We start from the raw sequence: 15,113 nt of genomic DNA, 5'->3' as shown, positions 1-15,113 counted from the left end.
GAGTTCTTTACATCAGCGATGTCATTTTTCATTTCTTCTTGGTTCTTCTTCATTTCCTCTTGGTTCTTACTCCTGTTGTCGAATTTGTCTTCCATTTTTTCAGCCATCTTATGACCATTTCTCAGAATTCTTTCTCTGATAGGTTGCTTGCCTCTAATTCGTTTACTTCCTTTTCTGGTGATGCCTGCTTTTCTTTCCTATGGGGGCTGTTTCTTTGTCTCCCCATGGTCTCTCTTCTCCGGATGTCTGGTTATATAGTTCTCTCTCTCCTTATTCCAGGCGAAATCTGACCTTTCCTTGGTGCAGTGAAGAATTCCTTTGAATCCGCGTGTTTGCGCCATTTGGGGACAGGTACTCTGGTGCTCACAGCTGTAAAGTGTTTGCTGTTGTCGTGGAAAGTCAGGCTTCCAATAAAATCCTCCTTCCCTTGCAAGATGGTGAGGTTTCCCCCGCTGAGCCCGCAGCTCTGGGAGGGAACCCAGCTGCTATGGGTGCTGCATGGTCAGGGGAACCCTGCCTAGCACTCCCCCACCTTCTCCTGGAGTTTAGCTGTCCCTTAGCTTGCCAACAGACACTCCCCGTGCAAACCTCAGCTGTTCTTACTCTCTGCCCCAGAACCAGGCTCAGAACACGTCTCTATTCAGCCGCCATTTTTTTTTTAACCAGGACTGAGTTAATTTTAGACATAGCTGTATTATTAGGGGAATGTGACAAGATTTTGGTGAGTTGTCATGCTACAATCTCTTCAGAGAGCCCCTGCCTTTGATTTGAGAGCTATGGCTCCTCCAAGCGTCATTTTGTTTCCACTAACATCTGAGTGACACGGCCATGAAACAGGCTGGGTTCCCTCATTGCCAGGAGGGCTTCTTGAAAGTAGAGGATAGTTTGGAAACCAATATATGTTGGTTCAAATGGATATCTCAAGTCATCGGCACCGTTGATCACTCTCAAGTAGGACACTTCAGCTGGCGTTTTAGATATCTTTTAGGGGGAAGACTAGCTCCCCTGAATGTTTTAACCCAATAGAAATAAAATTCAAAATGCAAATATTGTCTCATATTTTCAAGGAGATTAAAAAATTGGAAGTCAGGATGGCCAAGTTATGCTCTTGATACAGTGAATTTGAGCACAAAACTTCTTACCCATTATTGTTATTGTTCTTGCTATGATTATTGCTTTGGTATGGTTCTTAAAACAATGTCTGCTCTGGCAGGAATTTGCAGGGGAAGGCCTTCGAACCCTGGCCATTGCATACAGAGATCTGGATGATAAGTACTTTAAAGAGTGGCATAAGATGCTTGAAGATGCAAATGCTGCCACAGATGAGAGGGAGGAACGAATAGCTGGGCTGTATGAAGAAATTGAACGGGATTTGATGGTATGAGTTTAGAAGCATGATGATTTGTGTTTATAGAGAGGACAGTATGTGTTTAGAGATCTAGGATAGGAATAATCCATTGGCTAAATCATCTTGCATACAGCGGATGTTACTTTTTCAAACATCGAATCATGTGTTATATGTTGGCTTTGAGTTTGCCATGTGTGAGGGCCTAGAGCAGTGGTCAGCAAACTCATTAGTCAACAGAGCCAAATATCAACAGTACAACGATTGAAATTTCTTTTGAGAGCCAAATTTTTTAAACTTAAACTTCTTCTAATGCCACTTCTTCAAAATAGACTTGCCCAGGCTGTGGTATTTTGTGGAAGAGCCACACTAAAGGGGCCAAAGAGCTGCAAGTGGCAGTTTGCCGACCACGGGCCTAGAGGATTATTTCAATTAGTTGTAGCTTATGTAATTGGAAGTCCCCTAGACTGGACGATAGCAGACTTCCTATTGTTTGTCAAACCTCTGGTATATCATTGATGTTATTTTCTCCCCCTCCCTGCTTTATGATCTACCTTTCTAGAGCAGGAAACTTGCCAGGAAGAGTGGGAAGTTTTACATCTTAGACCTATGAGATTTTGATGATATCTGTGCTGCCCAGAGTATGAGAGTATCATTTATTCTAGAAACTACTCTTCCCTGAGGCCCCAGTGGCCAGGAAGCAGCTGGGGAGTTATTAAGTCCTTACAAGCCCAAATGGTTTCTGATTGTTTGTGCTAACAGGATCTCTGCCAGTAGTTAGTGTTCCTATTAGTTGGCTTGATTAGAGAAACTCCTCTTGGGTCTTTTCCCAACCCACCTCTGCACATAATAGTATGTTTACTATATCAATGCATCATCCTTTTTGCCTTCAATTCCTGTTTCTTAACCTCTGAACTCTGTGATTGCAAGCCATAAATGTTATGAATATTGTTTGCATGCATTAACATAAGATATTCTCTATTTTTCAACAAAGCTTCTAGGTGCCACTGCTGTAGAAGACAAGTTACAAGAGGGTGTTATTGAAACGGTTTTAAGTTTATCACTAGCCAATATTAAGATCTGGGTCCTAACAGGAGACAAACAAGGTAATTTTAAAACAGATAATGATGTTTTGAACAGAGGGCAATAATTTATATGGTAAAATTTTAACTATTCAGAAAGTTTCATTAGTTAGATATGTGCCCAGTTCTCTATATTGGAAATAGTTGAAATACAAATAGGAAAGTTAATATAAGAACTTACTATTTAAAGATAAAAACAAATTAAGAAAATATCTTCTAGAGTATACCCTGGGGTCTGTTGAATTTCAGCTTAACTCACTTCTTAAATATAATTGTTAAACCTATAGGCAACAATGGAATTTAAAAAGTTTACCTAAAGGTTTATGTGAGCACTGCCTCCAATCAGGACTGAGACTTGCATAATACTGAAGCAGGACATTAGAGAACTTAGGGTTACTCCTTTACTTTCTTGATGCTATGTAGAGAGGTTTGGGGATCTTAGAGGAGGGGACAGGCTTTTGGGAGGCTCAGGGAAGCAACTGTTTATCAACTGGTCTGTAAATATTTTGATATTTTAACAACCACAACAGTTGTACTAGAGTAACCTAGTTTAATTTCAAGCCTTCCCATGCAGTGGTACAATGGGAGCTGACCCACTTTCAGGCATGACAAAATGCCAAGTCATCAGAAAAAAAGTCATTATGTTCATAATTCTGTGTTTGTTAAGAAAGATTTTGGATCTATTGCTAGCAGTAATGATTAAAACAAAAATGCTTTTACACTTGGTCCTCAGTAAACCAGAAATATTCAGTTAACTGGTGAATACATGTTTTTAAGATTCTATCTACCTGTAGATATTTTTAGAACATTTAAGGATTTTCAGATATGGTAAATCAATTCTCTATATGTTCACCCAAATCACTGATCACAAAAATAAACATTAGAAAGTTGAGCTCTGTGGTGTGTTACTACAGACTTCTTGGAGTATGATGTTGATCAGTGGGTATAGCTGCTCAATTATTTATGAATATCCACAAGTTTACTATTATTTAGCTTTAATTTCTGTGGTTTATACAAAGCACATGCTGAGATTTTATCAGTTGCCTTCCTTGACTTAGGATAGGCAAATCTAATGATTCCATAGAATTACGTAGAGCCTAAGAACTCAGTAGAATTAGAATCAAATGACTTTATTGAAAATGGAAGGGTCACCTAACTATCCTAGGCTCCATTTCTATAAAATTGGAGGAAGGAATGCCCAACATCATGTAATTTTCCAGTTTTCTAGCAGCAGCAGTCCATTCACTTAATGGGAAAATGACAATGTTGCATGTGGGAGAACTATAAAAATTTTATAAGAGCATTTTTTTGCTGTCCAACTGAACATTTTGTTGAGCTGTTTTTCAATTTTCCTACTAAATAAGAATTGAAAAAATGGCTAAGTTTAGTATTTCAGCTCTCCAAAGGTAGTATTTGGGACCTCCGGTAAAAACTATATGAGAAAATTGAGGATTCATAGATGTGGCTATGGATCCATGGAGTTAGCAATTGATAAATTTGATCATGGGAGCCAGGGCTTTGAAATTCCCTCTGGGTCTCTTGCATTATCACCCATTATGCTCTTTCTGACATTAAGGGAGCCTGTAAGCTACAAGGAAATATAGCAATGACTTCAAAACTTCTATAGAAAACACACACACTTCTATGCAAGTGTACTAGAGGCCTGGTGCATGAAATTCATGCATGGGTAGGGTCCCTAGGCCTGGCCGGTGATCAGGACAGATAGTGGCCTCTGGCTGCCCGCCGGGGCCTTCCTTCTGGCTGCCGGTCAGGGGACTCTTTTCCCTGGCTGCTGGCTGGGGCCTCCCTTCCCCGGCTGCTGGCTGCTGGCCAAGGCCTTCCTTTGTTCTGTGCCACTCGCTGGTGGCCAGCGCATGTCATAGTGAGTGATAGAACTCCTGGTCTCCTGGTCGAACTCCCACAGGGACACTTTGCATATTAGCCTTTTTTATATATAGATTATTAAGTAATGTTCTAACTGAAGTAGGTTTTATTTTGTATCAGAAACTGCCATCAACATTGGCTATGCCTGCAACATGCTGACTGATGATATGAATGAAGTGTTCATTATAGCAGGGAACACAGCAGTGGAAGTCAGAGAAGAACTCAGGTAAGTGTTAAAGGAAGAAGGGAAGAGTGGAAAAGGGAGAAAGGGAAAAGGGAAGATCAGGTAGTTGAGAAAGTGGAAAGACACTATAATTACCTATGGTCTTCATTTAATATAGAGCTCTTTCTCCATGTTTCCTAAAATTCTATTCATTTTGGTCACAAACAAAAGTAAGTTTATTAACAGTGGTGAGTTAATATCTTCAGGCCTCCAACATTTCCCAAGTATTTTTAATTTAATTTAACTTTTTTGTTAATCCTCATCCAAGGATATTTTCCCATTGATTGTTAGAGAGAGTGAAAGGCGGGGGGGGGGGGGGGGGGGGGCGGGGGGGAGGGTGTGGGACACACAGAGAGAAACATCGATGTGAGAAAGACACATTGATTAGTTGCCTCCTGCAAGTTCCCTGACTGGGACTGGGGCTCAAGCCTGCAAGTGAGGTATGTGCCCCTGACTGGAATCGAACCCACAACCCTCCAGTATTCAGGCCAATGCTATATCCACTGAGTCAAACTGGGCAGGGTTCCCAAATATTTTTAGAAAATGATTTTCAATCATTTACATGGTTAGCCTTTAAAATTATGCATTGGTGATTAACCTGTCAACTCTACATGATAATGAGTGATCAGTATTACTGAGGGCACTTGTTAAAATACCAGTTCTCTAGCTTTAAAATTAAGAATATTAAGAATTTATATGGGCATAGGACTTTGTATTTTAATAAGCACCTAGATGAAGCTTATGATTAGATAAACTTGGAGATGGTGTGTAAAGTTGGAATAGTCTTTCAAGAAAGTAGACATTTTGATATAGATGCTATTGAAATAGCATACTACACACCTTGTGTAACCACTACATAGTACCAGAAAATGTATAAGTGGTGAAATTGAAGGTAAGAGTGGACAAACATTAAATTTTGAGAAATAGTATTTCTTATTTGCCAATTTATTATTTTTGTTACTTTATTTGAAGAACATTTTACAAGTCTGCATAATTATTTTCCTAGCACTTCAAAAATGCTGTCCTATAACAATTTTTGTTTGTTGATGCTTGTAGTAGCTTCTCTAAGTTCAACCCAATTTTGGGACTGACTAAATAGACTGTTGACTTGGAGGCAAACTGCTTGCTACTTGTTGTTTACTCTAGAGGGGGGCCTAACCTTCCCTTCACAGGACAGTGGTGCACTATGGGTTTCCTTAAGGCATCTCCTTCATTAAACTTTTGTTCCTGAACCTTAGAAAGAAACGAAGTCTCAACCGTTAGCACCACTAATCAATATTTGTAGATCAAATCTCTCAACTTCTTCTACACTAACTTTTCCCACCATAGGAAACTGCCATGTCATGCTTGTTGGAAGCTATGTCTTTGCCAAATAAAAATTGGGAAATCTAATTATTACTGATATAATTTTATTATTATTATTTCTATAACTTTAATGATACATCCCATAGAGTCTATTGAAGAAATATTGGTGATTTGCTTGATAATTAATAATTAAAATTTTTTATTTTGGGAGATTTTATCTCTTGCTGAAGGAAAATAGATGCGAGTATATCCAGATTCTAATGAGCTTACTGCTAAATGCTTTGAGACTATGCCTGGGACGCTATTGTTAGTAGTATTCATGTATTACCTCATTTTATTCTCAAAGCAATCTAATGGAGAGACATTATCATTACTCCTGTTTACAGATTAGGAGGCTGAGACACAGGGTAATACGCCCAAGGTTCCACAACTAGTTGGTGGGTCAGCAGGGATTTGAAGCTAGTCAGTGTGGCCCCAGAGCCTATGCACCGAATTACTTGCTATGTCTCTCCCTAAAAACACCTTAGATGTATTCTCACTCCTTAAAAAAATTAATATAAAAAATGTAGTTGCTAGGCACCTTATTGCTTCACTTGTGTTCAGACACTAGATGAGCAATTAGGTGAGAATAAATTTCAGGGAGAGACTGCAGACGTAAGAGGAAGAGCATGAACTTCCTGTTTACTGGAGCCTAGTTAACATCTCTGCTCCATGCTCACCGGCTGGCTAAGTGACTTTGATATGCTGTTCAATTTCCCTTTGCTTGGTTTCTTCATTTGTAAAATAGAAAAATATACAAATATGTACCCTAATAGATTATTTTATTTTGAGGATTCAGTGAGTCAAGAATTTAAAACTTTATGGCCATTAATTAACATCCTTCTTGCACTCCCTACTCTTTCTACTTCCTTCATTCCTTCTTCCTTCTTTCCTTCAGCCATTGTTCCCAATATTTCCACCGACAAGCACTGCTTTTATTATTATTTCCCCAATAGACTCTATGGAGTCTATCATTAAAATTATGTAAATAATAATAAAATTATGTCAGTAACAATTAATTAGATTTCCCAATTTTTATTTGGCAAAGACATATGCAATCTCCAGTCATAACTTCTAACCAGCGTGATATAGTAGTTTCCTAGACCAGGTTGGTGCCATGGTAGCCAAATAACACAAAACTTAAAAAAAATTAGAGATTCTATGCATTCTTATCATAGGGAAATCTATATTTTTTATGAACCTTCCTAAGATATTAAAAACGCTCACCTTTATTACAACTTTTATGGACCATCTTCCTCCCTTGATTACACTGGATAATGATACTGTGGGTTGCTGAACTAGCACACACAAAGGCATAGAAACATGAAAGAAGTCATGTTATTGTTCAGGAGCAATATTCCAAGTTGTAGCTAGAATGTTTCACACCTAAGGGTAGAAACATTTTTTTTCAGAGATGGATTGATGATAAGCAAAAGTGATTAGACTTTATCCTGAAGGTATTGTATACAATACCGGAAAGTATTGGGTAAATGTGAATGGTCTCTAAACAGAAGGGTAACAAACTCGATTTTGCATTTTAGAAATAACATTCTAGTGACAGGATAGATTATGTTTGCTGGGGAAAATGGATGATACATCAAGAGGCTGTTGGAATACTCAAGCTTAGAGATGATGAGGGTTGAATTAAGGCAGTGAGGTTGTAACAGAGGGAAAGTACTTTGGAGGTAGGATGAATAGGACTTAGAATTTGATTCCATGTGAAGAGGAGTAGAAGGAGGCTCTGTCATTTCTAGCTGTCTAACTTCATAGTCCAGAATACATTCAGGTGTGTAAGAACAGAAACTTATTACATTTTCTAAAACTGAACTTGAATCTCTTTTCTGCTTGATGACAATACAACTAAACTGGGCACTTTTGGGTAACTTTAGTTCAAGTGTAGGATGCACAGTTGCCTTACCTGCCATTGACCTTAGAGACCCTGCTGGTATCTAGCATTTCCCACTTCTGTGTCCCTGTCTGGTCTCTGGTCTCTTGAGGTTGCTGGCTGTCCCTCTTGTCTGACTTCCACACCCTCCTGCGAGTGGCTTCCTGACCTGTGTCCCAGAAGACTTGTGCTCTCACATGGCTGCCACTGTTCCTGAAATCCCTTTACTAGCCTCCATGTCACTGAATGTCAGTGGCAACTATTCCATTCTCAGATTCCCAAAAACTTATCTGAGGGTTCTATTACCCACATGGTTCCAACCACCAGTAGTCCAGGATGTGGGTCAGCATCCAGGTGTCTTTTAGTGACTCATCAGCATCTAAACTCCTTTTTAAATTCCTTTCCCTGTAGGCTGGATGGGAGTTGGGAAAAAGAGGTCATTTCTTTCTAGTATCCAACAGTTTATGCCCAGATTGCGTTAAGGATTAATCTCATGAGACTTAAAGAAACTTTTTTCTTCCCTCTTAAAAAGCCCAATTAGTAAAATTCCAGATTGATGGAATTCAGAATGACAATGCTACTGTAAGTATCAAGAGCCTATTTTGGTATTCAAAAAAGCAAGTTCTTTTAAAAAAAATTTTCAATTACAGTTGACATACATTGTTATATTTGTTTCAGGTGTACCCCCCAGTGATTAGACATTCTGTGACTTACTAAGTGATCATCCCAATAAATCTCACACCCATCTGACACCATACATAGTTATTAGAATATTATTAACTATATTCCTTATGCTGTTCTTTACATCCCCATGACTATTCTGAAACAACCAATTTGTACTTCTTAATCCCTTCACCTTTCAACCTATCCCCACAAGCCTCCTCCCATCTGGCAGCCATCGAAATTTTCTCTATCTCTATGAGTCTGTTTCTGTTTGTTCATTTATTTTGATTTTTTGGATTCAATTGTTGATAGATATGCATTTATTGCCATTTTGTTGTTTATAGTTTTGACCTTTTTTTTCTTCTTCTTTTTAAAGAAGACTCTTTAATATTTCATGTAATTCTGGTTTGGTGGTGATAAACTCCTTTAGCAAAAAGCAAGATCTTGACTTTTTGTCTTCTCTATATTTGGTTCTGTCATCCAAGGCAAGGTATGTTTCTGAGGAAACAAAGAGGGCCACCTGTGGTAATGGTGGTGCTTGCAGAAGGGGTGGGGAATCAAGGTTAATATCTCCAAATTTTATTCAGCTACATTTGGTTGACTAAGTAGATGACATAACTTGTTATGTGAAGGAATTGTGGAGAAATATGAATTCTTACATACTGTTGTTGGGAGTGTAAATTGGTAGAAACGTTCTAGAGGGAAAACTTGCAATATATTTCAAAATTACACATATGTACATTTTATTATTATTATTTTTAATCCTCACCTAAGGATATACACTGAGTGGCCAGATTATTATGATCTCTGAACGCATAATAATCTGGCCACTCGGTATATATATATGTGTGTATATATATTAGAGGCCCGGTGCATGAATTCGTGCATGGGTGAGGTCCGGCCAGCCTGGTCAGGGGGAATGGACATGGGCAGTTGGCTGGCCTGCCTGCTGGTTGAACTCCTGGTCGAGGGGACAATTTGCATATTAGCCTTTTATTATGTAGGATATACACTGAGTGGCCAGATTATTATGTTTTCAGAGATCATAATAATCTGGCCACTCAGTGTATTTTTCATTGATATTTAGAGAGAGAGTGAAAGGGAGGGAGAAGGGGGAGAGAGAGTGAGAGAGAAGCACCAATGTGAGAGAGACACATTGAATGGCTGCCTCTCATATGGGCCCCAACTGGGACCAGGGATTGACCCTGCAACCATGGTATGTGCCCTTGACTAGGAATTGAACCCGAGACCCTTTGGTCAATGGCGAATGCTCTAACCACTGAGAAAACTGACCAGGGCTCACATATGCACATTTTTTACCCAAAGATTTCTACTTCTAGGAATTGCCTTTAAGAAAATAAATGGACAAATATATGAGTAAATATATAGAAATATTCATTGCTGCATCAGTTATGATAATGGAATATTAGAAATTGTTCAAATACCCAGCCACAGGGATTTTGTTAATTGCTTTGCTATATACCTACAATGGAATTCTATGCGGTCATTAAAAATGGTTCTTTATTGACATTGGAAGATATCCATGATATAGTTAAATAAAAGATGAAATCATGAAACAACATGCAGAATATAATCCTTTTTAAAAATAAAAAGCATGTATGTTTATGTGTGTATGTACAGGGGTGGGTAAAAGTAGGTTTACAGTTGGGAGTACATGAAAGTTTATTATTGTACTAGAAGCCCGGTGCACGAAATTCGTGCACGGCAGGGGGTTGTCCCTCAGCCCAGCCTGTACCCTCTCCAAAATGGGACTCCTGGAGGGATGTCCGACTGCCCGTTTAGGCCCGATCCCACGGGCCTAAACGGGCAGTCGGACATCCCTCTCACAATCCAGGACTGCTGGCTCCCAACTGCTTGCCTGCCTGCCTTCCTGATTGCCCCTAACCGCTTCTGCCTGCCAGCCTGATCACCCCCTAACCACTCCCCTGCCAGCCTGGTTGATGCTTAACTGCTCCCCTGCCAGCCTGTTTGCCCCCAACTTCCCTCCTCTGCCAGCCTGGTCACCCCTAACTGCCCTCTCCTGCAGGGTTGATCACCTCCAACTGCCCTCCCTTGCAAGCCTGGTCCCTCTCAACTGCCCTCCCTTGCAGGCCGGGTGCCTCCCAACTGCCTTCCCCTGCTGGCCATCTTGTAGTGGCCATCTTCTGTCCACATGGGGGCAGGATCTTTGACCACATGGGGGCAGCTATATTGTGTGTTGCAGTGATGATCAATCTGTATATTACTCTTTTATTAGATAGGATAGAGGCCTGGTGCACGGGTGGGGGCCAGCTGGTTTGCCCTGAAGGGTGTCACAGATAAGGGTGGAGGTTCCCTTGGAGTGTGGGGCGGCCTGAGCGAGGGGCCTGTGGTGGTTTGCAGGCCGGCCACGCCCCCTGGCAACCCAAGGGGAGGCCCTGGTATCTGGAATTTATTTTCCTTCTACAATTGAAACTTTGTAGCCTGGAGCGGATCCAAGCCTGGGGCTCCGGCAGCCATTTCTGTGGCAGTTAATTCACCTTCTACAATTGAAACTTTGTAGCCTTAAGCGGGTGAGCCCGGCCAGGGTGTGCGGAAAGCTTTGCTTCCCCTGTTGCCGCCGGCAACCCTGGCCTGCTCTCTCAAGCTCCATTCTGCCGCCATTTGTTTGAATTTGTTTACCTTCTATAATTGAAACTTTGTAGCTTGAGTGGAGGCTTAGGCCTGCAACGGCTATGGAAAGCTTGGCTTCCTCTGTTACCTGGGAAACCTTGCTCTCTGTGGCTGTAGCCATCTTGGATTGGGGTTAATTTGCATACTCGCCCTGATTGGCTGGTGGGCGTGGCTTGGTTGGTGGGCGTGGCTTATGTAGCGGAGTGATGGTTAATTTGCATATTACCATTTTATTAGAGAGGATTATTATTCACTAAGTGTCGTATTTATTATTTTCCATATGAACAACTGTAAGCCTACTTTTACCCACCCCTGTATATGTATAAACACTATATATCTATATCCATATCTGTCTACCTACTTACCTATTAAGCTCTGAAGGACATATACAAAGTTGATAGTTCTCAGTGAGGGATCAGATGGATCATGTTTGCTTTCTTCTTTATGGCTCTTTGTATTATCTGGAGTTAAAATAGTATTCATACAATACTTTTACAATTAGGGAAAAAAACCCAAAAAATTATCTCCATTTTTTAATGAGAAAATATATTTAGAGGGAAAAAGGAAATAATTTCTAGCTAGATTAATTATTTCAGGACCCTTAAAGCCATGTTGTTTAACTGACTGGCAAATAATGTTTTTTTCAACCAACCTTGGAGCTCACCCCATTTCTAGAGTCTAAGATAGAGAGGAAATGCATAGCAGAAAATTCTACATCCATTTATAATATTCATTTTCTTAATATTATGATGGGGGGGGGGAAGAACATCTAAGAAAAGTAATTGCTAAAGGTGCTCTCTATAATTTCAATCTTGGTTACTTATATCAAAGCCCATAGTTTTGGGGATAAAACATTGAAATAATAAATTTATACCATTAACTTTTCTTGTTTTATGCTTTTGAGTTCAGTGGGAGTTCATGTAAAACCAAACAAAAAAAGTGTATCAAAAGAACAGGATCTAAGTGATAGTAGCTATTCGGAAGAAATGACCTAAAAGCTTATATTTAAACCTGTCAAGTGTATTTAGATTATTTTATAAACATGGATATGTAATTTTCATGCATATCGTGCATATGGCTTGTTTCAAATTTAGTGTCATGAAGTCATTTTAGACACTTTGAGTCCTTTGTTAACTTTACTGTCATAGCTGCTTTAGTAGTGAGGGCATCCCCAGAAATCTACAATTAACTTCTGCTATGGTTTCTCAGAAGATTACTGCATTGATTACATTTCACCAATATATATATCTTCTGCCCTAAAGAAAATAGACTAGAATGTAATTTTGCTTGGGCTGACAGGCAAACTCATTCCGTGTTTCATTTTTGTTGCATGTATCACATGCTTTATTGTTAGAAAAATTCATGTCTTATAACTAATTAAACCATAAAGTGACTCCACTGCTTCTGAGAAGTATACCAGTGATATACTTTCCTCCTTAATAAAAAACTTGGTGGAAAGTTATTTGTTTGAGTGAGCAGAATTCATAAATGCAAATGACTCCAAGGCCAGAAAGGTAACATTAGTTGCATGATCTGGGCTAGATATAAGATACTAGTGGCCTGTTGCAGGAAGATTCCTGCAATAGGGCTTCCTGCTGTGCTCTCCCTACCCCGCCTGCTTCCCTTCCTTCTTCCCCACCCCACCTGCTTCCCTTCCTTCTCCCCCGCCCTGCTTGCTTGCTTCTCTGCAGCTTCACTCCCTTCTGCAGCGCTTGGCTTCTTTCCACGCTGTCTTGATATGCAAATGAACTGCCATCTTGGTTGGGTTAATTTGCATACTCGCCCTGATTGGCCAGTGGGCGTGTCTTGGGCGTAGCGAAGGTGCAGTCAATTTGTATATTACTCTTTTATTAGGTAGGATTAGGGAGGGGTGGGGGCCTTTGAAAAGGCAAACATCATCTTGTCCATAAACTCATACAGATTTTTTAAAAACACTATGCAGTCCAAACAAAGTGCATCTTGTTCCTAATTCCCAAATGCTAGTCATCCAAGCTAACTGTATTTAGTAAGTTAAGTTTCTATCATAAATGGTAAAACCTTAGAGAAATAAGTAATTTTCGAGATCTTCTAGTATACTCTTGTATAGCTGCCCAAGTTTTCATAGCTGTTATCATCCAGTCTGATTAGCTGGTACCATTCCCCCAGTTTCTAATAAAGAAATCAGTTTCTAAACTAGTGCAGGGCTTTAATGTCTTCTGGTCACACAGGTAGTAAGGGATGGAACTAAGGCTTGAAATAAAAATTTCATGTACTTTCTCCCTTCCAGTTGGCAGGGTAGTCCCTTAATTGCTCCCCTGTCACTGTGTCTTGCCCCAACCTAGAAACAGCCTGCAGCTGGTGGCAGACTCTATAGTAAACTTACTTGGTGTGGCAAATCAAGAGCTAGGAATTTGAAGACCTGGGTTTTAGCCTGAGATTGTAATTGACTAATCAAGTGGCTAGATGTCAGAGGCAGACCTCAGGCCTGAACCTGTAAAAAAACAAAAGAAATGGAAATTTGGCTGCCTGATGTAACAAAAGCCAAATTCCTGAGGCAGGTGCTGGTGCAAAAGGAAAGATATTTTATTTAGGAGCCACAGGACCTGGGAGAATGGCAGACTCTCCTCTCAAAGACCCAATCTCTTTTTCTGCTGAAGACCAAGGATCTTATAGGTATAGGGAGGGGAGGGATTTTTTTTTCTATCCAATTATGTTGCTAGATTTTGGTACCCTTGGGCCCTATCCAGTAATATGTCTAGTTTTGGGCACATTCAGTGTGACAACCTTCCCCTCTATCATCTTGGCCAATGAGGGAGACTCCCTGGCACTCCAACTGACTGTCTAAGGCCGTGGTCGGCAAACTGCGGCTGCGAGCCACATGCGGCTCTTTGGCCCCTTGAGTGTGGCTCTTCCACAAAATACCATGGCCTGGGTGAGTCTATTTTGAAGAAGTGGCATTATAAGAAGTTTAAGTTTAAAAAATTTGGCTCTCAAAAGAAATTTCAATCGTTGTACTATTGATATTTGGCTCTGTTGACTAATGAGTTTGCTGACCACTGGTCTAAGGTAACAAACCCAGGTCTTCAGGTTCCAAGCCCAATGCTCTTATATTAAAGTCAAGATTGTCTTCTTTTAAGCATGATATCATGATTTCAATCCATTTCCTAACAGGTCCTTTTAATATTTGAATATAGGGTGTCTTAAGAGGACTGACAAAAGGACTCTTTTCCCTACCATCTCTTTTCTTTATAGGTTGCATACCAGCCGACATGGGCCTCACTGGGCTTTGCTGTGTTTGTAGTGGCATGGGGCTGTGAATGCTGCGGTTGCTTCAATCATTAATCCATTTCTACATGCCAGCATTGTAATAGACTGCCCTTCATTACAAAGCTTGGAAAAAGGCATTCTTTTGTTTTAGCATGTGTTATTTGTATTCTGTGGGTAAGCATTGTGTGTTATGCCTGCAAAAAATATAGTGCATATTCTTTGAAGGGAGTTGTGTGTAGCCTTTGCTCTTCTAATAAATCGTTTTTGCAAGAACCAGCTGGTATTTGAAGAGATGTTCCAGAAGAAAAAGAAATGACAACTATAGAACATGGGCAAAGGTTTGAAAATGCACAAGCCCGATCTGGTGAGGAGGGTTGGCCCGTATGGAGGGAGTGCAGCGGGAATTGAAGCAGAGCTAGGAAACCTGTCCTTTGTCTGCCTGGAAAAGGTTCTTGTGAGATGTTAGGAAGACAATTTAGGGGGTAAAATACTAAGTAAATAAAATTTCAGCCAATACTTTTATGAACTCACCCTTCTTTGGAATGTTTTCATTCTCCTGGGGGAAAACAGAGATTGAGTCATTTATACAGCGAGTGAGAACTTTACGAAAAAGGAAACCTCAGGAGATGTTTGCCCTTTGGTGCTTTCTTCGGACCCAATTTATGAGCTCTGCAACATTGTCAGGAAAATGATCATTTCTGAGGAACTCGTCTCTTTTGCTTTCTTCATTACATGGGACTATACATTTCCATGACTGTGAGGAGGATTCCCTGACATGGTTATCTGATG

General features: G+C 40.1%; 1 protein-coding gene across 3 annotated transcripts in view; it reads left to right on the top strand.

Annotated features, from left to right (window-relative positions):
* Nucleotides 1–15,113, top strand: part of ATP8B4 (ATPase phospholipid transporting 8B4 (putative)) — a 226,059-nt gene that overhangs the window by 167,500 nt on the left and 43,446 nt on the right. For all 3 annotated transcript variants that reach the window (XM_079767474.1, XM_079767472.1, XM_079767473.1), the window contains exons 19-21: nt 1,214–1,378; nt 2,340–2,451; nt 4,432–4,537. In XM_079767474.1, coding sequence (XP_079623600.1) covers nt 1,214–1,378; nt 2,340–2,451; nt 4,432–4,537 — 383 coding nt within the window. The remainder of the gene's footprint in view (nt 1–1,213; nt 1,379–2,339; nt 2,452–4,431; nt 4,538–15,113) is intronic.

The sequence above is a fragment of the Cnephaeus nilssonii genome (genome assembly GCF_951640355.1).
Source record: "Cnephaeus nilssonii genome assembly, chromosome: 4".
In the NCBI taxonomy this organism is placed as follows: Eukaryota; Metazoa; Chordata; class Mammalia; order Chiroptera; family Vespertilionidae; genus Cnephaeus; species Cnephaeus nilssonii.
Note: the sequence above shows the minus strand (reverse complement) of the source record. Positions and strands in the feature narration are given on the sequence as shown.